This window comes from Ambystoma mexicanum, chromosome 4q, assembly GCF_040938575.1.
Source record: "Ambystoma mexicanum isolate Mex_15411 chromosome 4q, UKY_AmexF1_1, whole genome shotgun sequence".
Taxonomy (NCBI): domain Eukaryota; kingdom Metazoa; phylum Chordata; class Amphibia; order Caudata; family Ambystomatidae; genus Ambystoma; species Ambystoma mexicanum.
The window spans coordinates 1,128,547,382-1,128,571,126 of NC_090928.1; the positions used below are offsets into that span (position 1 = coordinate 1,128,547,382).

A 23,745-nucleotide genomic window follows, 5' to 3' on the forward strand; every position below is an offset into this window, starting at 1 on the left:
AACTGGTTTTTGCAGTGCACACAGTCCAATTCACAATAATGTGCACTGCTATTCTTGGCATTGGATACCATCTTGCTTCAAGGTGTTTGTTACAGTGTGTCCCTAGACCCTTTGGAATAAACGTTTGTACTGGTGTGCAGACCTTGACTTTATTACATCAATATATAAATCGCTATTAGAGCAGAAGGTCCTCTTTTTTGTTTATGGTGGGCTTGGGGGTAAAAGGTACAATACAATATACACACAGGATCCCACTAGCTACCCCACCTTTTTACACAAGAAGGGGGTCTGACTCGGTGTGTTCAGTATAGACCTACTATTAATTAATCAGTAGATGCATAGGGTCAGGATCACTTAAAAAAACAGGTTCATTCAAAAACAAACAGGTCCCTCTCTGTGCCTGCCCTACCCATTCTTATTATGGTGATGTTGTCCTGCCCCGCATGAAATGGGCTATTATAAAACGTTTTGCTGCCAATATAGGTGGCAATAATCTGGAAGACATAATACAAATCTATTAAACCAGCATAATCCCAGCCCTTACTTCTGGCCTTGAACTATTACCTAAACCTTATGAAGAATGGCTGGACAGGATCGAAGGGAAAAATCCTAGATGTGTTTTAAATGTGCCTAGGACAACCCCAGTGGAGGCCTTACGGTGTGAGCTGGGTTTAAGCTCACTTCGGGCACATTGGCTAATCAAATGTTGTAAACTCTATGTCACACTGTTATTGAGAAAATCTTATAATACTCTATTGGCATTAAAGACCACTTCTTGCCACCATTATGTGAGCAATGACTTTCCAAGAGACCACATTTTTGAGATGCCAGTTTACATAAACCATTTTAAGAAGAAAATGTTGGTATGGGACGGATCGGAAACTATCCAAAAGTTACACAGTAAGAGGCAATACTGTGAATATAGCCAACAGGGATTTCCTACCATCGGTCCCTGCTCATATCTTCTTAAAATTTGTAATGGGAAGATGAGCGAATTCATGCTTTTCCTTCTCCTAAACATACTGCCCACATATGAATATACTGTCAGCTGGGTTGGTACCTTGCTTAAGGACAGATTGTGTAGGCTTTGTCACAGAGCAGACGCAACAAATCATCATATTTTAACGCAATGCCCCATCCTAAAAGTGCAATACCAAAAGGCCTACTCCACTTTCATTAGTAACCCTTCAAATATCCAGGAAGACCAATTTTGGAGTACACTGTACGGTGCATCGCCACTGTTAATCACTAGAGCGGGTTCATATATGGAATGAGGCTGTGAAACTCCTGTTGCGCCTTTGGATTAATCTCTGGTAAAATACTGAGAGTAGGGGATGTAGCACATTTAAATTGCGATGACTGGGACATTGTATTTGATTTTAGGTAAATTGATTTTAGTATATTTTGATCATGATAGTCAGATTTTAACAAATGTATACTGACAGTGATCCCATCCTGTTTTCTCCTAGATTGCACATTAATAATTTTGTATATGATATGGAGTGTATGATTCAACCATCCTGTTTCATTATTTTAATCGTAACATGTTAATTCTTAATAATGTTTTAACTGTGCCTAAAGTTAAGGAAGTGCACAATACATACAAAAATTTAAAAAATACAACTGTGTACTTACATCATCGTATCCAATGCACTTTCTGGTTTACTGCACAATCCATTTTAAGCTATAAAATGACTGCCCTGAAGTTATATCTATACTATCACCCATAATACTAGCTCACTACCAACACTGGGTAAATCAAACTGACTTCAGTTAAAGTGACAGATGCATTTTTCAACTTCTAGATCTTGGGTCTGCTTAGCAAGAGCTTTAGATTCTCACAGCTGTTGAGGTATTGTCTTATCATTGCCATACAAGGTCTTAGTAAGGGCTTTGGGAGGGGCAATGCTTTCATAACGCACCTGCTCTAACTAGGTGTTGGAATGGAGAGGGTCAAATACCTCGGGACTGGCTACTGTGATGTCCCCTGCCATTCGACAGGAACTAAGAATGGGTGACCAGCGGATTATCCCCATACCAAGCCTGGGCCCAACATCCACTATCTGAAGATAGCACCTGGTCTCCCAAGTCTTTCCACTGGGGGCCGTAGAAGAAGAAAGGGGACTTTATCAGACAATGTCCCCATTTCCCCTGACTCATCTCTATTTTGACTTTTAGGGAAGGGCAGGCCTTGAAGGTGGTTTTGCCTTTGCCTGGAAATCCCAGGGCTACTCCATCACCTTTGATGGTCCCCTCAAGCAATCAACCAAGATTCGTCCACTTGCAACATCCTGAACCATTAATTGAACTGCACCAACTCCGTCCAAATGATCACTTTTTCGGTTAACACAGGAAGCAACTCCATCTCTACCTCACAGCATTTCTGTCCCATGTCGAACTTCTGTCAGGTTTTCAGGTGCACGTCATGGTCATTGTGGAAACAGGCAGCAGGCGGAGTGGGATGACCTACTCAGCGAGCACCAAGTCAGACCAGACGGCAGCCTTCCCGCTTCCCGAGTCCAGCATGCCACTTATTGGTTGACTCTCCGTGCTGATAGGAATATGGTAAGTGCAGCCTGATCATACGTGTGCAAGGATTTACAACTCTTTTACTGTCTCTAGAGTTTTGGAACTCTGGTTCTCACCACCACTTGTTATATTTGATTTATTTGAGTATTTATAAGGCGCGTGTACAGCAAATGGTGTTTCAAGGCGCCAGAAGAAATAAAAAAAGGGAGGGGGAGAACAGGGAAGAAAAATAACAATAACGGTCCTACTAGGCCTTATGTTATTCGGATCGTGCAAGTAAAGGCTGGGAGGGAGGGATAATGCTTGGGAGGGGAGGGAAGTGTGGGAAGAGAGGAGTCATGGTAGTGCAGGGAGGGGAGGAGAAGAAGGGGCCCTGGGGCTAGGCGAGTGCTAAGGGGAGGCCAGGTGGGCTAGTGCCAGGGGATGCAGGGAGTGAGGCCCATATGCTAAGTGCAAGGACGTGGTGGACCAGACTCGGTAGGTATGCACACCCTGCCAGGCTAGTCAGGGGAAGGGAGCCCGGAAGGGCAAGTGTAGGTTTAAGCGGTGGGGTGGTGGGGGGCTACAGGGAGACCGAGGTGTTGGGGTAGACTGGGTGGGAAGGGCCTGGTGACCTGTAGGACTCCGAAGAGACCAGACAGCCAGTCAATGCGGCAGAGGGGGGCATTATCAGCGGAGGGGGAGAGAGAATGAAGACGAGAAAAGGAGGGTCATGAGAAGCGTCCGATACTTGATGATCCGGCTCAGGCCTGAGAGGGGCCGGGAGGTCATTCCACAGGGCAGCTCCTGCAGAAGAGAGAGATCTACCCCTACTCTTTGCTTGGAGAAGCGTCTGATCTGAAGAGAGTTGGATCTCGAAGACCGAAGGGCTCTAGCAGGGAGGTATTTAGGAAGAGCGAGTTGGATGTAGCGGGGTCCCAGGCCCCAGAAGGCCTTGTGGATGATGCAGAGGGTCTTGAACATGATCCTCACAGCCACAGAGAGCCAGTGGAGAGATTGTAGGGCTGGAGAGATGCAGTCCCTGGGCTTGAGACAAGTCTTTCTGTCCTATTCTGGATTAGCTGAAGAGAGCGAAGGGAGGACAAAGGCAGATTGAGGAAGAGGCTAGAGAGGACCAGAGCTCTGGAGACATTGAGCTTCTGGGAGAAGGTGAGGAAAGAGAGAATGCCTCAGGTGCAGTTGAAAGTGGGCCTTTTTGGCAAGTTCTGTGATGTAGGAGAGAAGGAGAGAGAGAGGAGTCGAAGATGATGCCAAGGTTTTTAGCCTCACAAGAGGGTGATGGGAGGGGACCCATGGAGGGCGACGAGAGGGTAAAAGGTAAGGAGGGAGCAGGGGTCCCAATGAGAAGGATCTCAGTCTTACTGTCATTAAGGCAGAGAGCGTTAGCAGCACATCAAACCTGAATAGCAGTCAGTCAGGAATGAGAGAGGAAGAAGAGGAGGCAGTTGAGGGAAGCTTGAAGGAGAGCTGCGGGTCGCCTGCATAATATGGGAAGTGAGGGGAGAAGGTGAAGATAAAGTGAGCCAGAGGGGCAAGGTTAATGTTGAAGAGCCATGGCGCGAGGATAGAGCCCTGGGGGATGCTGCAGGTGCACAGTGTGGTGGAGGAGAGAAAAGGGTCCAGATGAACCTGGGATGGTCGGTCAGAAAGAAACGAGGTCAACCAGTCCAGTGTCAGGTCAGTGATGCCCAGGTTATCATGGCATGATTGACTATCAAAGGCAGAGGAAAGATCAAGAAGTACGAGGACAGAAGGAGGGTTACAATCGAGATTTGAGAGCAAGTCTTCACAGATGTTCAGTAGAGCAATTTCTCTTCCTCGGACTGTTTTGGAGCCAGACTGGTGGTCGTGGAGACAGTCAACAGATTCAGTGAGGTGGATCAGTTGGGAGATGACCAGCTTCTCCAAGAGTTTTCCCAGGAAGGGCGTAATGGAGATAGGGCAGTAGTTAGCCAGGCAGGAAGGATCGGCAAAAGGCTTTTTATAGGGAGAGGATGCACAAGGGAGTGCTTAAGGGGTAGTGGGAAGGAGTCAATGGCAAAGCAGTGAATGCGGAAATCAGCTATGGCTGGAGCAAGGGAGGCAATGTTGTCCTTGAAAGTTCTGGAGGAGAAGGTGAGCACCCGTTTGGAAGAGACTTTCCTAGAGAGGACTTTTTTAGGGACCTCATCCGGTGCTATGGTAGAGAAGGAGAGAAGAAGGGATGGAGAGATGGGGGCCAAGGGAGTCCCGAGAGTGGGTAGGGAACCAGGGAAGAGTGTAGTGGAAAGTGATGACAAGAGGTCCTGAGTTTTGGTCGTGAAATGGGAGGCCAGTGCAGTGCAGAGGGCCAGGGATGGCAGAGGAGAAGTGGAGACTGCAGTGGGATTGGCGAATTCCTTGCAGATTTTGAACAGTTCAGTGTGTTGTTGGTGGCCCCAGAGATGCAGGCTTGGATAAGGGCCATCTTCTCTGAGTAGATGGAGAGTCTGTATTGTCTTTGGAGCAGGCGGCAGCCCAGTCTGTCAGTGAATGTGCTAGAAGCCTGCCACTTCCGTTCAGCAACTCTGCACTTGTGTTTCATAAAGCCTAGATCAGAGTCAGATCAGGTGTTATGCTTGGAGGCAGGCTTCATGCGGATCCTCATGACAGGGGCAAGAATGCCCAGGGTGTTGGAGATGGAGAGGTGAAGGTTATCAAGGGCTGTGTCGGTGTGAGAGTCAGTGGCTGCAGTGGGAGGAGGAAGGGGAAAGAAAGTGGCGGCAAAAGCAGCAACTAGCACTCGCTTCATTGGTGGTATGGCGGAGAAGGAGACTGGCAGTGCAGGAAGAGGCTTAGCTAGGGGACCCAAGAGATTCAGGTGAGAGGACAGAGACCATGGTCAGACCAGGAGAGAGGTGTGGTGAGAGGGTTGGAAATGTGGATGTCAGCTGGGATGAGATCATCCAAGGTGTTTCTGGCTGAGTGTGTCTGACCTGAGGGAAGAATGGTGAGGGAAAGAGAGTCACAGAGTCTGCGAAGAGTCCAGTGGCCGCATCAGGAGAATCAAGGTGAATATTGAAGTCTCAGAGGAAGAGAAGCTTGAGGTAGAGGCCAGGAGAGAGGAAGTGAGGTCAGCCCACTCTAAAAGAAGAGGGGAACCGGGCATGGGGTACTATAGATGGTGGCAAGAGTTTGCGAGAAGATAGGAGAGGCACCAAGCCTGCAGATGAGGCATTCGAAGACAGAGTAGAATTGAGCGGGTATGATAATAGCAGGGACCCATTCAGGGAAGTACAGGGCCTATTCGCCTCCAGAACATTTAGGTCTGGGCTTAGAGAGGATCTTGTAGCCCTCAGGGAGGAATGTGTCGAAAACAGTGACAGAGCTGGCAGTGTACCAGGTCTCAGTGAGCGTGGGGACGTTAAGGTTAAGGTTTTCAAGGAGATGACAGATGTCAGAGGAGTGTTTAACGGATGAGCGAAAGTTGAGGGTAGCTAAGTGAAGCTGGTCACCGCCTTTGAAGGTCTTCCGAGGAGGGGTACAGCTTTGGCTGTCTTCTGGGATATAAATTGCTTGTGCTCGCTGGCCAGGCAAAAGGTTAGCTGCGCAGAGCAGGGAGCCCTTCCCTCCGAAGTCAGAGTGAGAAGTAACTTGGGTTCAGGAAAAGTGGTCCGTAGAAGGCAGAAAGGAGTACTAAACACTTTGGTAAAAGTCTATCAGATGCACCTGGCAAGATCACTTGTTTAAGCCAATCCATCACTTGTTTAAGCCAATCCAAGACCTTCTCCAGTCACTACTTACAATACAGTGAACTTAGATTATGCAATTTATCCATGGCTAGGATTCTTAAGCATGTTGGCAATGATGTGGATTTCCAAGTTGGATTCCCTAGATCTTGTGTAGGCCTAAACACATTAGCAGTCATGACCACAGAACTGGATTCCACTTTGAGGCTAGAATCTATCAACGCATGCAAGTCCTATAACTGCCTGCAGGTGAAATGGTTGGAATTTACTATGACACGTCTCAGAGCATGCATCCATTTTAATACAATATTTACCTTGAGTTCCAGAAGGTTTCCCAGTGTGAAGCTCTTGTCCTTGGTAATAGACCGTCCAATGGTATACTGTATAACGTCCCAGTGACGCTGTTGCAAGCAGGGGTTTCTCAAAGCCACAATAACAGGCAAACCTTGCTTGAAATCCATAACATGTTCCTTCAGGGTCGATAAAATGTTATTTGCTGGTAAACCTGTAACATGCAAAACGATTAACTCATTAATTAGGGTGTGCAATGGCATTCACAGTGTAGAGCAGTAGAGCATTGTGTTTTAGAGCTATACAACCAAGGTTTTTATTTTTCGAAAACCAAAGACACTCTACATATGATATGACCTACTGCAGGGGTCTGCAACGCTTGCCTATTCAGATGGTTTGGACTACATGCCCCCATCAGCCCTAGCCAGCAGAGTCAATGGTGAGGTATCATGGGAGTCAAAGCCCAAAACATCTGGAGAACCAAAGGTTGCAGACCCCTGATTCCTAATAGAAATTCTCACCACGTCAGGGCCTATATCACAGAATCTTTGCACCAATGCAACGTGTGATCTTGCACTGCATTTAGACCAGGTAAACCTTGTCCTGTTGCTAAATGTATTGAAGCAGTACACATTTCCAACAAGGTAATTATCTTTTCTGTGACATGGTGCACTGGGTGTTTATCACTGCAAGTAGAAGTGAAGTGTCTTTTCAAATGTCACTTAATTAAATGAGGAAGTCAAGATGCAAACGTTGGGGTCAATAATGCTGTTTCTGGAATTGCTAGTATACTTGAGATGAACTGGGAGGGAAGCCCACCTCAGCAGCCAAGTGATGCAGTTTGTAAAGGTTTTGATGTAGCCTAACATTCGTCCTGCCTACTTAATGAATTATTTTGCACATTATGCTTTTTGCATGTCCGTAAGTGAGCACGGTGGCCAAGCCTTACCAGATCCTGCGCACATGGTCTACGATGCGGGGGTAAAGGGACTCGTAGAAGAGTCCCGTCTTATTCAGAAGAGGGTGCATAATTTAGGAATAGCGTTGCCAAAATATATCTAAAACCTTCCATGTGGCCCCCATCAAAGGTTGTATTGCCCCACGGAGGAACCCCAATCAGCACGTGCCATGGATTCTTGAACACTTTTTGAAACCATGAAAGGCCTTATGTGGGGTTCATGACATGTTTTGAACATGAGGATGAATGTGAGTGCAGAGGAGAAACAGACTTTGAGAGCGCTGCAGACCATCTGTCCTGTCTAGAGACCCATGATAATCAGCGTACAGTTGTCTATTTCCACCTGTTCTGTATGGGCCTCCACCAGAACACTCACAGTTACATAAATTACATGACCCGATGTAGTATCAATCGCTGTATCATCCGTGCCCAGATAACTTTGCTCCATGCAAAGCATTCGTATGGCTGGTAATTCAGCATATGCACTTTCAGACAAGGATACCAAATCTAGGCTTTCATTTCATTATAGCCATTGCATTTTTCCTCTCACACTCTATGCTTTTGGAACTAGCCAACCACACTGCCACACTCCCACACGCCTCTGCTTTCACATACAACTCGAAAGACCCTATGCACAACATTTCTACCATAAGAATGTAGCTACCTTTCACGACAAAACATTCAAACTGTAGCCACACACATAACTGACCCCCACTCACCCCCCCTCCAGCTTATTTGCCTAGTGTACATCTCTCCACCCATGCACATGCCAATTAGGCATGGGTGGCTAGCAGGCACTTGGCAAAACCTTCATTTTTATTTCAAAATCTGTTTATTGGCATTTACGAAACATAACAGCAGGATCAACAGCACTCGGCCAAGCCCTCATAACCTTCAATGGCCAGTATGCACACACCCACACTAGCACCTCCTAACTTTCCCATACTTCAGACCCTGCAAGGGCTGAAAACCGACAGCGTGTTGGGACCATCCCCATGGTGAGAGGCGCTATAAAAATGACAGGATGAAGATGAAATGAAATACAGTGCTACCATATTGGGTACTGCAATCTGCATGCTGATATAGGGTACATCATTTACATGGCTCATTGTGTGCCTTACTGTGTTTCTCTTTTATTTTATTTTTAATGATGTGGATATTTCCAACATTGCATTGTTTCTGCACGGATCTTTCCACATACTGAACCCATCCCACCAACTTGACCCATCGTATATCAACATATGGTATATTTGCTTTCTTTATTTTTCTTTTTCAACATTGGCTCATCAATACAATTGTAATATGGATTATGTGTTTATGGAAATTTGTTGAAACATGATCTGCACAATGTTGCGTCAATTATATTTTTGTAATATGTAATTACATGCTATTGATCACTTCTAATTTTATGTTGACAAATGATCAACAGCCTTGAGGATGCCCAATTGGGTCGAAACACGTGTCGGCTGATCTAAGGACAATAAAGCCAATTAGAATAAGGTTTGTTGAGAATCCTGAAGTGCCATTTGGCATTATCCTATCACTTTATTGGACTTGAAATTATTTGATGGTAGAGCCAGGTCACCCTTCCAAAACCCCCTTTAATCTTGTCTAACTATTCCAAACTCATTGGGAAGTTTGTGGGACCTGGGACAACCTGCTGCCACCTGTAAAACAAACGTTCTACACATTACATGTTGATAGTGGAGAATAGCGCACAACCATTAGATCGTTCCCACAACTTCTGATCTGTATTAATACGCATTTTCCAATGGGGTATCAACCCTGAGCAAAAACCTGAAAAGACAATATTTAAACGTGATCTTTTCCAGCAAAGAGAGACGCGAGTAGTGCACCCACCCCGTGGACATGTGACAAGGTGCCAGTCATTTTTCTTTTGAAAAAGGAACTAAAGAGAAATGTAGTAAGGAATAACCAATGTAAATGACTGACAGTGGCCAGACCACTCATACAGGAGACTAAAAGGAGGCAGAAACACTCAGCAGAGGTCAGAAACTGAGAGGAATTATAGGATACTGCCAACTCTCCATTTTACCAAGGAATAGATCCCTGGGCACACAGTGGAGTAACTTTGCTGAAAAAGTTGGGAGGGAAATGACATCTGAAGAAAAGGTTCCCTAGCCAAATGAATGGGGCCGAAATGGTGTGCCATGAAAGTTGGGGGGCCAAACACCCCTGCCCCCCCCTAAAATTACGCCCAGGGGGCACATTACCAGAGGAAGCTCTGGAAGCGGAAGGAAGAGCCTGTAGGAAGTCAAGCTGGCGGAAGGCTGTGAAGGCTTGGAAGAGTCTATCAAAACCAAGCCTGAAAGTCCCATCTACTTAATCCTGAAAAGAGATGCTTACCATAATGCTTGAAAAAGTGCTCCAATGCCCAAGGCAACTGAAAGGTGTGTAGTAAAAAGACTTTCACTAGTGACCCAAAAGGGCCAGAGAGGAGTAAAAGACCTAGGGCACTGGGTTTGCCAAGAATATCGGCTTCTGAACAAGAACCCTGGCGAGCGGGTGGGAGAAATACCTACCAGAGTGTGCTGATCCCAAGGTCCATGAGGGACCAGTCCTAATAACCCAAAGTTGAACCGGAGGACGAATCTGACAAGAAAGTGAAAGTTGCACCGAAGTACCAGTCAAGAAACCAAAGGTGAATTCAAGGTCTAGGAGAACTGAACAGAAGACACAGGAGACCTGGAGACAACGCTGCTTGATGCCAGGAGTATCCAGGACGTTGGTCTAATCCTCGATGACAAGAAGGTCAAGAGAGAGGACACTGAGAAAGCTTGAGACAAGAAGGATCCTACACCAGTTCCTTGAAGAGCTGGAAAAACAGAGGCATCTGAAGGTAAAAGGACCAGGTGGTCCAAGTCAAGGGTGAGGTTTTGGAAAAGCAAGTTAAAGCATAGAAGCAAGAAGGGAAGAACCAGATTGGGTATTTGCTCCAAGATCCTACCCTGAACTATTTTTAGATTAAGGTTGGACTTGTCAAGGGTAGGTTTTGGACATTTGTATTGGGCCATCCGTTGGAACTTTCTGTTATATTGTTTAGGGTAGCAAGGAGGCTAAACCCCGCTCAAGATTAGGTTTGAACTTTAAATTGGACCTATTGAAAAGACTTTGTATTGTAGCATAGGGTGGGACGGAAGAGTCTCAAACTCATAGGGTGTTTTGTTTTAGTTTTCTAAAGGAGAAAAAACTAGAGACCGTGGATTCCACAAGGATCGCGCGTTCTGTTGCCCCAACCTGTTCACTGTATCTTTTGCACTGTTTCCTGGTTGAATGCTTCCTGGAGAGAAACACTCTGAATGTTGGGCCCAAAAATATCTTATCTGTCATAAAATATCTCAGCCCCTCATGTACCAAGCTCTCACGCTGAGCAATCTTGCGAGGGGTGAAGGAGCAGCACTTACTTTTGGGAGGGAAATTCTTTCCTTCAAGGAAATATCCAGAACACTTTGCCCGGAAATAGTAGATTTGAGTGCTAAAACATTTGCAGATAATTTTGGGTAGTTGGATTCAGGGTCATGTTCACACTGTGCCTGCACTTCTGCAGCACCTTAACAGTGTTCGAGGGGCGTTTAAGGTTACCATCAAGCGGAAGTGTCTAGCCGCGACGTGCAGGATTTGCTCCACACTTCAAGCGACCCTGAAAGGGGTAGAGAAGCGAGTAACGACACTAGAGGGCGAAATGACAAAGGGAACAGCATGTGGGGCTGAGCTCTTAATGGAAAGTGTGCTGCGATAACAAGCACAGGAGCGCCTGGGAAAACACGATTATGCCCAATATACCGCCAGAATCCATGGGCAGAGTGACAAGGCGGGATGACTATTAGCTAGGCTTCTCAGAAGGGAGGAACTAAAGAGATTCATAACCCAAACAAGATGGGAGGTTGGTCACGACAGAAAGGGACATAAACAATGTCTTCCATGACTATTACGAGAACTTATATTGAAGGGGGGACCCTGCGGATACAAAAGATATAACAGAGGTGCTGGAACAGGCCTCCCTACACAAACCGAGTGCAGTGGCCAGAAATAGTAAGGAGGAACCAGTGACAGAAGGGAAGATTAAATGGCTATTGATTTGTTTGAGAATGGGAAAATACTGGGTGGGGGAGGGTGGCCTCCCAGTGGAACTATACAAAACATACTCAGATATATTGGTACCCAAGCTCTGGCAACTTTATGAAGCCACCTTCCATACACGGAGCCTCCCAATTTCTATGAGGGAAGTGGTTATAGTGGTGCTATTAAAGTCAGGGAATGAGGCACAACGTTGCAAGTCGTATCAACCATTCTCGTTGTTAAACTTAGACACCAAAATTCTGTGCAAAGTGCTCGCCAATAGGCTATTGAAGGCATCTAATCCACCAGGACCAGCGTTGCTTTGTTTGGGGAAGAAATACTACCATAAATTTGAGGAGGCTCCAGCACATTATAGACAGGGTGCACAATAGAGGAGGAACTGGCAGTGGTATCCCTAGATGCAGTCAAAGCATTCAACTCCGCAGAGAGGAATTGGATTTTCCGGGTCTTGGAACAATATGAAATGAATCCGAACATGATGAAGTGGATCCGACTGCTATACCAAAAACCACTGGCGAGGGTGAACTTTGGAAAACTGTATAGTTTCAGGATTAATACGGAAAAGTCGCTGGTCCTCCCACTGGACACTCTCAGAGGGAAAAGGGAAAAAGATCTTCCAGAGGTAGGAATTCAATGGGAAACAGACTCTTTAAGTACTTAGGCATACAGGTTCATCATACCCTGGCAGACACTTCCCAATTCAATATGGGCAGGGCACTCACTAGCCTGGAGGATAGAAAGATGTTTTGGAATCTGCTGCCTCTGTAAGATAGCGAAATGCAAAATGATAGTCCAACCCAGGCTGCTATATTTATTTGTCAACATCCCATACATGATTAAACAATCCTTTTTTAAGTTATTGGATAGCAATATATAGCACAATAATGGAGTTTTTATGGGCAGGGGGATGACGCTGGAGAGCACTCGATAGCTTACGTAGGAAGTAGCAAGATGGAGGACTTGCCCTCCCAGAGTTTGTATTTTTTGGCACCCCAATTACAATATGCTACCAAATGGGACATTAGTGATGCGAGTCTGATAAATTACTAATGGGAGAACCGGAGAAGCTCTACATTGGGATGGAATCACTGGAGAGAGACAAGAAGATCAAAGGCATCCTGTATAACGTGGTTGGGTCCAACAAGTATGGGATAGGACGTGTACTAAACTGAGAATAGTGGAGGATTACAGCCCTGACGTACCCCTGAGGGTGGATAAAAGGGTAGCAGCAGTAATTGGAGATAATGGTGATGCCAGATGCACCGCTGCAGGATGCCAGACAGTAGGAGACCTATTTAAAAGCAGAAGACTATTACATTTTGCGGACTGGTCTGAGAAATATCAAATGCCCAAAGGACAGTTCCTTATTTTTCAAAGGTTGACAAAAGTACTAGCAACCAAGTGGAACGCCATACTGGAGGAGCCCCGGACTACTCCAATCCTTCATGCTATACCGACCATTGGTACTGAAAGACATGCAATCTCAAGGCTATAGGCTGCATTACATGACAGTGTAACCCAACCCTAACTCAAAGTGAAGGGGAAATGGGAAAATGATTTGGGAGAGATAATTGAAGAGAAGGCTTGGTCCAAGATATGCTCACAGATTGGTAGTAAAGTGTTGAGAAATGATTGATTCAAACTCATACAATGTAATATTATAACTTCATTTGATACACCCTGATAACTCACAAAGATGCCCTAGATGCAAAGGGGATGTTGCTGGTTTCTGGGACATGGTATGGGAGTGTCCTATGATACAGGATTTTTGGCATACAGTGATCACCAAAACTAATGCCATAATAAATGGACATCTGATTTGTTCTCCCAAGATTTACCTGTTGGGGGCCCTAACAGGAGGTAAAAAACGGGAGGTCAGCTTGCTTTTTTTAAATATTGTTAGCGAGGCACCGAATGGCCATTTCCCTGGAAATGGCCGAAGGGTCCTTTAATAAATCAATGGTTGCAATATTTACAAAGATGGGTGGCAGCGGAACAACTGATCATACACCAGCTGGGGATGGGGAAGGAAGGGAAGAAAATGATCTAGAACTGGCCTGACTGGCCTGGGGTGTGCTCCTTAACGATTTATAAACCTCTCCCGATGACGTACCACCCTGAGAGGGAGGGACAATACCCAGGGTGGTGAGGAATATTGATAGGTTCACCAATGGGGAAGCCATAAACAGTAGGAATTGGCACTACACACCACAAGCTCTTGTATAACTTCCATTATATGGATTGGGATAGAGTTTACACGGGTAAAAGTTCGGGAGACGGGAAGGTAGGGGATGTATAAGAAATTGCACTTATTTGTTTGTATTATATTTTATGGCCAGTCTTATTTGTTTTTTGTGTGGTTAAAAAAAAAACGAATATGCCGATTTCTTTTTAAAAACAGTTTTCGCGGGAATGTGTACTTGGCCAACCAATCCAGCAGAAAGACCTCACTTGAGGAATTCTGGCACTTCTCAATCCACGACATATAGGACTGACACTTCTTGTTATGTCTTGCAGCAAATACATCCATCTGAGGGAGAACCTGCTGCACAAAAATGATCTGTGCTACATCCTGTTGGAGTTCCCAATCATTGGGGAATGGCAGATAGGATTGAATCCATTTGCCTCATTGTTGACAACAACCTGGACATGCACAAGCACTAGAAACATCATATGTGCTGAAGGCCAGAACGTAAGCTGGACTGCTATCATGCAAAAGAGGCTGCCCTGTTGCTTGTTCACATAAATCAAAGCAGTAGTGTTTATGAGAATCTGAACACAATTACCCTGTAAGAACCAGAAGAAACCTTTCATGGCCAAAAACAGGGCCTTAAATTACAGCACCTATATCTTCCCTGTCGTTTCCTGTGCACACCAAAACCCATGCACTTGAAGTGTACTTCAGTGGTCTGGTTATAGGAAAACCAAAGCTGTGGTTCTCAGAGATATTTGAGGGACAAGAGATTGAAAGTGTACCCAGAGAAGAAGGTTCCCCTCCCCAGCCACAATATTGCTTTGAGAGTCTGGTTGTTGGTCCCATTGAATGGATAACTCAAACTGAACCTCTCACATATTGAGCCTTGCAAAGCATACCATATGGATACAGGTGGCCATGAGGCACAAAATCTGTTGATAGCCAATTGCCTGAATCACTGAACTGGGTCAGAGAGACTGAACCATCTGCACCAAGACCAAATGTGACTTTTTGGGCCATTGAAAACCAAAAAGAGAACAGGAATAGTTTCTGATCCGCCTGCCATCCAAGCGGGTATATAAATGAATCGCCAGAAGACTGAGGTGCGCCACCACTATGAGTAAGACCTTTGTGAACACTCTCAGAGCATTGTTCAGACCAAAGTGAAGACATTTGCACTGATAATCTCGACCTACCATTCTGGACATCAGGAACTTCCAACAGACTTTCTTGATGGGGATGTGAAAACTGAAATCCTGAAGGTGGAGAGATGCCAGTCAGTCCTATTCCTGAAGAGGTTCCAAGATACCAGCATTTTTACCATGTGTAGAGGTTTAGGAATGACAAGTGCAGAATGCGTCTTATTACCCCTGATTGTTCTGTGCCTCAAGAAATACCATAGATAAAACCCCTGAATACTCCTCGATGGCATCCAGTCAAAGGTTTTTGAATCTTCAGGAGCTGTACTGGGGGGTCACCATCCGGTGGCGACACTAGTGGTATTGGCAGAAGCCTCAAGGAGTAAACCCTTATGATTAGGTCCAAGACTCACTGGCCTTTTGTAACCTCTTGTCATGGCTGAACAGTGGCCTCGGGTGCTAGAGCCTGAAGCGTTTCGGGCAGATGATCATTCAAGGTCAGCCAGGGCCGGAGGCCTGCTCTTCGAACAGAAATGTTTATTTTGGGCAGATGCACTGAATTTAGATTTAACTGGTTGCCTTGATTTGTAACCTTTGAAAGCATGGAACAAAAGCAAGATGATTCTTATGCTTTGGCCATGGCAAAAGAGGTCTGGCCTGCAGTGCTGAGAGGCCCTGTCAGTGTTAGGTGCAAACAATGTTGTCCTATTGAATGGCAGGTCCACATTTTCTTTTGCACAACAGACTTTAAAGTAGACACCTTCAGGAAGGCATGGGATCTCATTGCCACTCCCTGGATCTAGGTGAAATGAGAATTCCTAGCCCGCATCCTTCAGTAGTGGGTCTGAAATGTGTCAAATTCCTCCACAATCAGAGTTAAATAGCATGATAAAAAATAATCCAGTACTATTCACCCACCTCAGTGCCAAACCCGAGTTCTGAAAGTGCTCTTTTCCAGCGACTTACAGTGCCTTGCTCTCCTTACCCACAGAGTAGGAAATTTGGGAAGCTGTAACCCATCCTTTTCACAGTGTTGCAGACACCACTGCTGATTCAGCTGAGAATTTACCCTGGGCCACCCAGTCCTGTTTTGGAGACCTATATTCTTTATTAAGGCCTTCAGAACGTGCAGGGTCAGAATATGGCCTCTTCAGCAGTAGAGCTCCACACTCCAGCACTGAGGATTTCAGTGAAATAAAGGAAGAAGAGTCGTAGGGCTTGAGATTTGCAAAGAATCCTGAGCCCAGAGTCTTTTCTGAAGGGGCTAAGCCTAAAACATCTAAAAGCCTACGACATCACACCCTTAAACTGGCTCTTAGGCAGGCGGGGCTGCTCCTCGTCCTCAGAGAAAGAGGTGATGGTGTTCACTATATTGACTTTGTTGGGAGTCGCTACTGTCAAATTAGCACCATTACTGCTGGTGGAAGAACATCCATGGGAACCAACTCCTGATGCTGAACAGGGGCCAGGAATGACCTTGTCCCTCAGCTCGTCTACCATAAGGTCCAGGAAATTGTCTGAAGAGAAGCATCAAGTAGCCACTGCAAATTCTGACGAGGAGGCAGTCAAGTCATCTACCTTCACCTCCAAATACCAACAAAAGGACATCAGAATGTGATGAAGGACTACATAAGGCAGCAGGAGGGTCAACCTTAGCCAAACACACCACAGATGATGCTGAATATTCAAAATCACCAGCTACGGGCACTGAACATTTATCAAAAAAGGTAAATTTACTATGGACAGCTGTAGGACCAGTGAACATTATGCAGAGTGTTGGAGAGCTTTGGGAGTCTCTAAAAGGTAATCCACCACTGGGTCAGCAATCCTTTGGGTACTCCAAATCTGGTCCAGATTAGCCAAAATAAAAACCCTTTGGTACTGAGCCGCGGCACAGAGGCAGAAGCAGAACAAACCCAGGAGGAGGCACAGCTCATCTGGTAATCGTGCCTGTCTTTGTGGTGCCTCTTTGTCCAAGACAGACTCTGGGACTAGAGAGTCAGGTCTGAACATTTGGTTACTCCTGTGCTTGTGATCAGCACTATTAGGAAAGAATAAAGCTCTCACAGGTAGCAGGTGATATACCCCGAGTAATACCTGAGCCTACGATACAGAAGCTCAACCTTCCAGAAATTGACCTGAAGCTTTGGGGGTTTGAGGATCTCCTCAAACCCACAAACCTGCAGGTTCAGAGTTTTGAGGGGAGCATGACCTTTGCAGAGCAGAGCAGTAGTCTTGATGCCCCTCTTTAGTACCATGGATACCATGCCTAGGTGGAAAGGAAGTTTAGCACCAAAGGACTAGTGGTGGTTACACCACATACATTGGTAGACCTCAATGCCACCTGTGTGCCAGAAGGTCAAGAACCGACAATCCCTGAATAGTCCCCAGGAACGTGAAGATCTTGGGGAGCAACTTTCTTCTCAGAACCACCAGATTCGGCAGGCTAGTACAGACATCCTCTTACCGATGTCCGATGGTCTGCGGCTCATGATATACTCCACTGTTGACACTGTCTCCTTTGCCCTGGGGGGCTTTAGAGAAATCCTGGCACAATAACAGCACAAAACATGCAGACTTGCATCAGATTTAGGTTTCACAGGCACTTGATATAGGCTTTGTGTGAACTGGCTGCCGAAAAGTCCCACGTGCTCCGTGTACACTCTTTAAACCCTGTGACAGAAGGCATAAGTCCCCAGTACATTTTACAACGTTTTAACAAAACAGTTTTCAAAAAGCCAATTGAATCGAGGAATTTCTTTTCTTGTAAAAAGAACAGTCAGCATAAAGCAAAAAAAATCTGAAATCCTTTTTAATAACAACCACAAAAGGACTGAAATGGAATGAAAAAACTACAGCCAAGGATGGAGGATGCAAGAGCAGATTTCTCGACCCGACTGATAGGTGGAAAAAAAGGAACTGGCAGTTATGAAGGAAGGCAGGGTACAGTTATATAAGGGTGTAGGTGCCTAATGGAGGGTAGGGACACATGGGTTCTGCGCTCTAAATTCTATCACTGCTTTATGCATGATCTTTAAAGATATTTTCTGGCCCAGTTTGTAGCAGGAACAGGCCTTCCCAACAAGTTGAGAAGGGAGAACTTAATGGACAACAGTATAAATAGCTTAAGTACATTTCTCTCCTGTGGACACATTGAATAGCCCTTGATCAAAAGGATAATGATATCACATTTGCATAAAACCTCTTGCCAGTTGTATGGGTGGAATAATTTACATTGGTGAAAAATATTAAAGTTATCATAACCACTGTTTACCTTTTTCCAGCATGAATATTGTATGGATAAACCTGCTAACGTCCCTCTGGATTAAATCAACATTCAGGTTATCAAAAAGAGTGAGCTTCCACTCTGCAGAGAGCTTTCCCCACTCTTCCTGCGACTCCCAGAGCACTTTGCGTAAGCCCAAGTCACACTCTATTTCCGCAAGTTCGGTGTTCACGGCATGAGCGCTCGTAGGACCTGAGGAACTTTTCTGTGACAGCAAGGCATCCAGTGAAGAGGGCTTCATGTCAACCATGGAGCTTCCAAAGCGGTCCTGGTAACTGGAATAGCTCCTGGCTTTATTGGAGATTATGACCACTTCGTCCAACAGATTTTGGATAATTTCTTTGGCAACACCTGGGAAGGTATCAGCGTGAAGAAGAACTGGATTACGTACCTAATAATAGAGAAAATGAAGGTTAGGAAACGTGTAGAGCAAAGGGTTGGGAAAATCAAAAAAGTTGTCTTAAGGTTTTGTATCTGCAAATGGTTAAGGGAGGAATGCATCAACCAAAAGCTGTCATACAAAAGGATCATTTAAATATATTCTTCAGGAGATGGCAAGTCACAGATAAGATCTGCACCATTCTACGTCGATCATTTATTTGTATGGGTTTTATGTATTTATGGAGCATTAACAAGTGCAGGCGTAACACACCAGGAACAACAGTAGGAAGAGAGGCCTAGAGGCTCTATCAGCACCATCAGGAGAGAATAAAGCTGTCTCAGGTAGCAGTTGAGATACCCTGAGTAGTAGCTGGAGCTACAATAAAGAAGCTATACCTCGATAAAATGAATCTGAAGGTTTGGGGGTTTGAGGATCTCCTCAAACCCCTAAATCTGCAGGTTCAGTGTTTTGAGGAGAGCATGACCAATTGCACGGCAGACATGACCTTTGCAGAGCAGAGCAATAGTCTTGATGCACCTCTTCGGTACCATAGTTACCATGTCCAGGTGGAAAAGAAGTTCAGCACAAAAGGACTGGTGGTGGTTAAACCACAAACATTGGTAGACCTGGATGCCACCTCTGTGCCAGAAGGTCAAGAACCACTGACAATACCCGAATAGTCCCCAGGAAGCTGAAGATCTTGGGGAGCAACCTTCTTCTCAGAACCGCCAGACTAGGCAGGCCTGGTGTAGACATCCTTTCAGCGATGTCCAATGGTCTGAGGCTCATGACAGACTCCATTGTTGACTATGGCCCTGCCTCCTTTCGCCTTCAGTTGCTTGATTTTGCATCTGAAAGGAGGCCAACTGGGACTCGGAGCATGTTGGCGCCTCATATCGGAACTAATGAGCCCATAGGTTTTAACCAGATGAATGAAACATGGGACAATTAGAAAGTGTTTAAACTGGGAGTGGATCGATGTAGATGGAAGGCAACAGCTAAGTGTGTTTTGGATTCACAGGCGGGACTCACAGGGCTTTATGGGTCTGTGGGGGGGCTTTGACTGTTGTTCTGGACCTCATGGAGAGACGAAACAGAAACCCTAAAGATGTCATATGTGGATGCATCAGGACATTTTAATAGCTAGTCTACTAGCTGGGTTTACCAGGATGTGGAGATGGCTTAGAACTTTCCAGAGGGGGACAGAGGGAGTAGTCTAGTGGCAGTGCATTGAAAACTCTCGCTATAGATGCGCAGTTAAACGTAGTGCCTAATTTGATTTAGGAGCATAAGGTAGTAGTTGTGGATCTTACGGTACAGCAGGCATGAGAGCTCATAGTGTCAAATCCAAGGTGACAAAAAAGGTTTTAGCCTTGTATGTTACTGGAATAATGGCTCCCCTAATGTTAAATTGCATATGTTCGTGTTTTGCTAATTGGAGGACTTTGACAGACGCATACAGAAAAAAGGTGAACAAAAACACACATTTATTTAAATGGACTTATTTGGGTTCATAAACGTGGTGGTGTGTTCCTGGTTTGCAGTTGCACCTAAAATACTGTAGGTTTTCCGCCCCTCCTATCACTGCTCCCTCAAAAAGACAAATTGTATTGAAGTCAGTAATAATTAAATCATCTTCATTTTAGCTTGGTAATGTTATTGTTTGTTTGTGTACTTAGATGGTGGGTTTGATAATAATCCTGCTTTACATTTGCCACAATACAATTAACATTTAGCATATTAGAGTACAATAGTTTTCTACAACATGTTTTGCTTTATTTTTATTTCAATAAATTTTACACACATTTCTCACATGGATGCTGCTCTGTACAGTAGTTACCTTTTTACAAACAGATATAAAGTAATTTCTTAAAGTCATTAAGGCCTACTCACAAGAAATTCCTTTTTTGGTGTAAGTTATTGCACGTGAGAGGTTCTCTTAAGTGTATCTGTAAATTACACCTCAAAATTGAATTCACAAAGAAATCAGGTGTAGAACACTCCCGCACAAAATCTGTGTACGAGGCATCTGATCCACGAATTTGGCCCACGTTCACCCAAAACGCCCAGTGTGACATGGAGACACTATATCTGGAATAACCTATGCTTTCAGCGGCTCGCCTGCTGAGCACCTCTATTCTGTGGATGGAACTGAATCCGGCACGCGCAGGAATTGGCAGTGTCTCTTGTACCTGCCCATCAAGTCAGGCAGCACCCCATGAGAATGACCATCACTGTGTGTTGAAAACTGCCAATAAAAGACACAGAGTCCAGAGAAAGTCAGGAACAGGAGCCAAGACATAAAGATTAAGCAGAGGCCGAGGGACCACAGTAACTGCTGTAGAGACTGCTACAAGGAAAGTGAACTAATAATAACATGACTTAAGAGAGAAACGGATAACACACACATTGCTCTAACATACCCCGTCTTACATTTCAGTTTCTTTATTTCCAGCACTTGGACATGGAATGTTGAGGTGGAAAGTAAGTGTATTTGTAATGTTTTGAAGACAGCTTGGAAGTTCTCTATACATGTACACTTATGTGGGCATGTACCTCTTTTACATACAGATACCCCTTTGACACACCCACAAGCACCTAACATTCCCACGGGGGACTCCACTTTGGCTGGTCTTGAATTAAGCCAATAGAAAAGTTAAAAATCCTTTTGTGAATCGCGCGCAAGTCCTCTTGTCAATTTGGAGTACCTTGGTCATGAACAAGTTCCTACTTTTTCTAGGACTAAATAAAACTGAGGACCTGGAAAATAGGTCCCATAGGTCCAATATCAGGGTTAAGGGTCTGACCGGATCAGTCATGGACAACGACCTAAAGAACGTCATGTAGCATTGCTTTAGCAGCCTCTTGACTGGTATCCAACCTAAGGAGGTGCTGATAGATAGAGTGCACGGAATTGGCCCTAAGAGGAGAGAAAAAGGGGCTAGACCCCGGGATGTGTTAATAGCCCTGACGTCGTACATCTTGAAAGAGGAAATCCTGAGGGCGGCAAGAATGCAAACTGACCTGACAATCAACAGAAGCCGAATTCAGTTATACCAGGATCTAGCACTATCTACATTACACAGGAGACGACTAATGTAGCCTGTCAAGAAGATCCTGATGGCTAAACACACAAGCTCCAAATGGACCTTCCCTTTCGGGCTGACCTTCACCTGGGAAGGCAAACAGCAGCGAAATACCACGTTTGAAGAGGGACTTTCACTACTGCAAACTGAAGGTGACCGGAACCATGAGGAAAAGGATCCAAAACAAAGGCTCTCCAAAGAAGACAACATACCGTGGGAATGGTCGTCAGACAAAAGAACGAGGCTTTAAAGGGAAGTAAAATTGAGAGGAGGGAGGGAGACACACCTTGGAACCCATCTCAGGGTATGGAAGTATCCCAGCGTAGAGAATTCCCGGGAGTGCACAAGGCCCCAATGCCCTGCGGGATCATCAGGGTGGGTTCGGGAGAATCCTGGCCACACTGGGCTAAAGGGAACAGGGAGTATTGGGGAGAAGGAGTGGGAGGGTGACAGCGGGGTGGGGGGAGTTTGGAGTGGGAGTTGGGTAAGGGAAAAGGTATGGTTTAGAGTTCAGGGGATAATGTTATGGACCAGGGCCGGGAGGTACATGAATGGGGAGAGGGGCAAAGGCCTTAAGCGAATGATAGACGGTCCCAGAGATAGACTTGATGGATGAATGTACAGGGATTAATTTCACCAACAAAACGCCTCTCAATTTTGGGGAGACTGGTTGAATTGCAGGCAGCAATAGTGTTCTTACACAAGACACATGTCCTCCCTTAGGACGAATGGAGGATGTCGCACCAGCCTTTCCCCCACCGATTTTGTGTGTCAAGTGGGAAAAAGACAAAGGGGGTGGCAATTCTGCTCAGCTGCAGCCTGGGCTTTAAGAAACAAAACCTGTATAAGGATACTGAAGGTAGATATCTAGTGCTCAAGGGTGCAATAAGGGACCAACTCTACACGCTTATTGCAATTTATGCCTCCATTGAGAAACAAGATATTTACCTAATGGAGACATCGCTGAATTTGGGAGGGTGGTGTGAAGGACAGGTGGTGACCCTACACTAGATAAAACACTCCCGGCCTCCTCAGTGGATGGAAAGAACAGGCAGGCACTGGGAAATTCTTTAGGGACCTAGGGGTAATCGAAACATGGAGATTCTTTCACGAACAAAACAGGGAATACACACATTACTCGGCGGTACAGAAACGATACTTGAGGATTGATATGGTCCTAGTTTCAGCAACTCTGATCCCCCAAGTGATAAAAGTAGAAATAGGACTTAAATACCTTTCAGACAATGCCCCAGTGGTAATATAAATAGAAGTGAGTAATGATAAGGGTAAAAAGCAGAATCATTGAGACTGAAACAAATGATACTACAGGACATACCACCAAGAGACTATATGGAGGAAACAAACAATTACTTCAAAGAGAATGATAATGGGGAGACAGATTGGAGGATAGTGTGGGACGCAGGTAAAGCAGTGGTCCGGGCGAATTCATATCACAATCCGCAGCTTATATTAGAGAGAGAGGCCTCATCAGTAAGAAACTGGAAGGGGAGGTGAGGGAAGCGGAGAAGCAGCATAAATCCTGACAAACACAAAAATCATTGAGAGCCCTACGTAAACGTTAGAGCACAATTGGAAGCTCAAGTTGCAGACCGCGTGGCGCAGACACTTTTAAACACAAAACAATCATACTATAAAAAGGGAGGGAAAGCCAACAGATTCTTGGCAGCCAAACTAAGAAAGCAAAGATCACGCAACTATACAACCCAACTAAAAAATGAACAAGGGGAAATATGTACGGCAGATGAGAGTAAGTTGGAAATAATGGGGAAATTCCATGAAGGGTTGCTAAAACGAGAAGACCACTCAATGCAAGTCAACAATGCCCCTCCCATAATTTACAGAGGAAGGAACGGTCACACTAAATGGCCCGATAACAGTGCAAGAGGTCAGTGACTCAATAACGTCCCTGCCCACTATTAAAACTCCTGGTCCAGATGGGTTAGGTAACTGGTACTATAAAACCTTTAGGACACAACTCCTGGCCCCATTAACACGACTCTAATGTCATCAGGGAGAGAGGTAGGATTACAGAAGACATGGGGAAATCCACC

The 23,745-nt window shown here is 45.2% G+C and overlaps 1 protein-coding gene across 1 annotated transcript in view; it reads right to left on the reverse strand.

The window, feature by feature from the left end:
* DNAH14 (dynein axonemal heavy chain 14) overlaps window positions 1–23,745 on the reverse strand; it is a 2,000,441-nt gene that overhangs the window by 1,561,331 nt on the left and 415,365 nt on the right. Inside the window, exons 19-20 of the mRNA XM_069608705.1 lie at window positions 18,194–18,596; window positions 6,551–6,741 (exon numbers count right to left, since the gene is read on the reverse strand). Coding sequence (XP_069464806.1) covers window positions 6,551–6,741; window positions 18,194–18,596 — 594 coding nt within the window. The remainder of the gene's footprint in view (window positions 1–6,550; window positions 6,742–18,193; window positions 18,597–23,745) is intronic.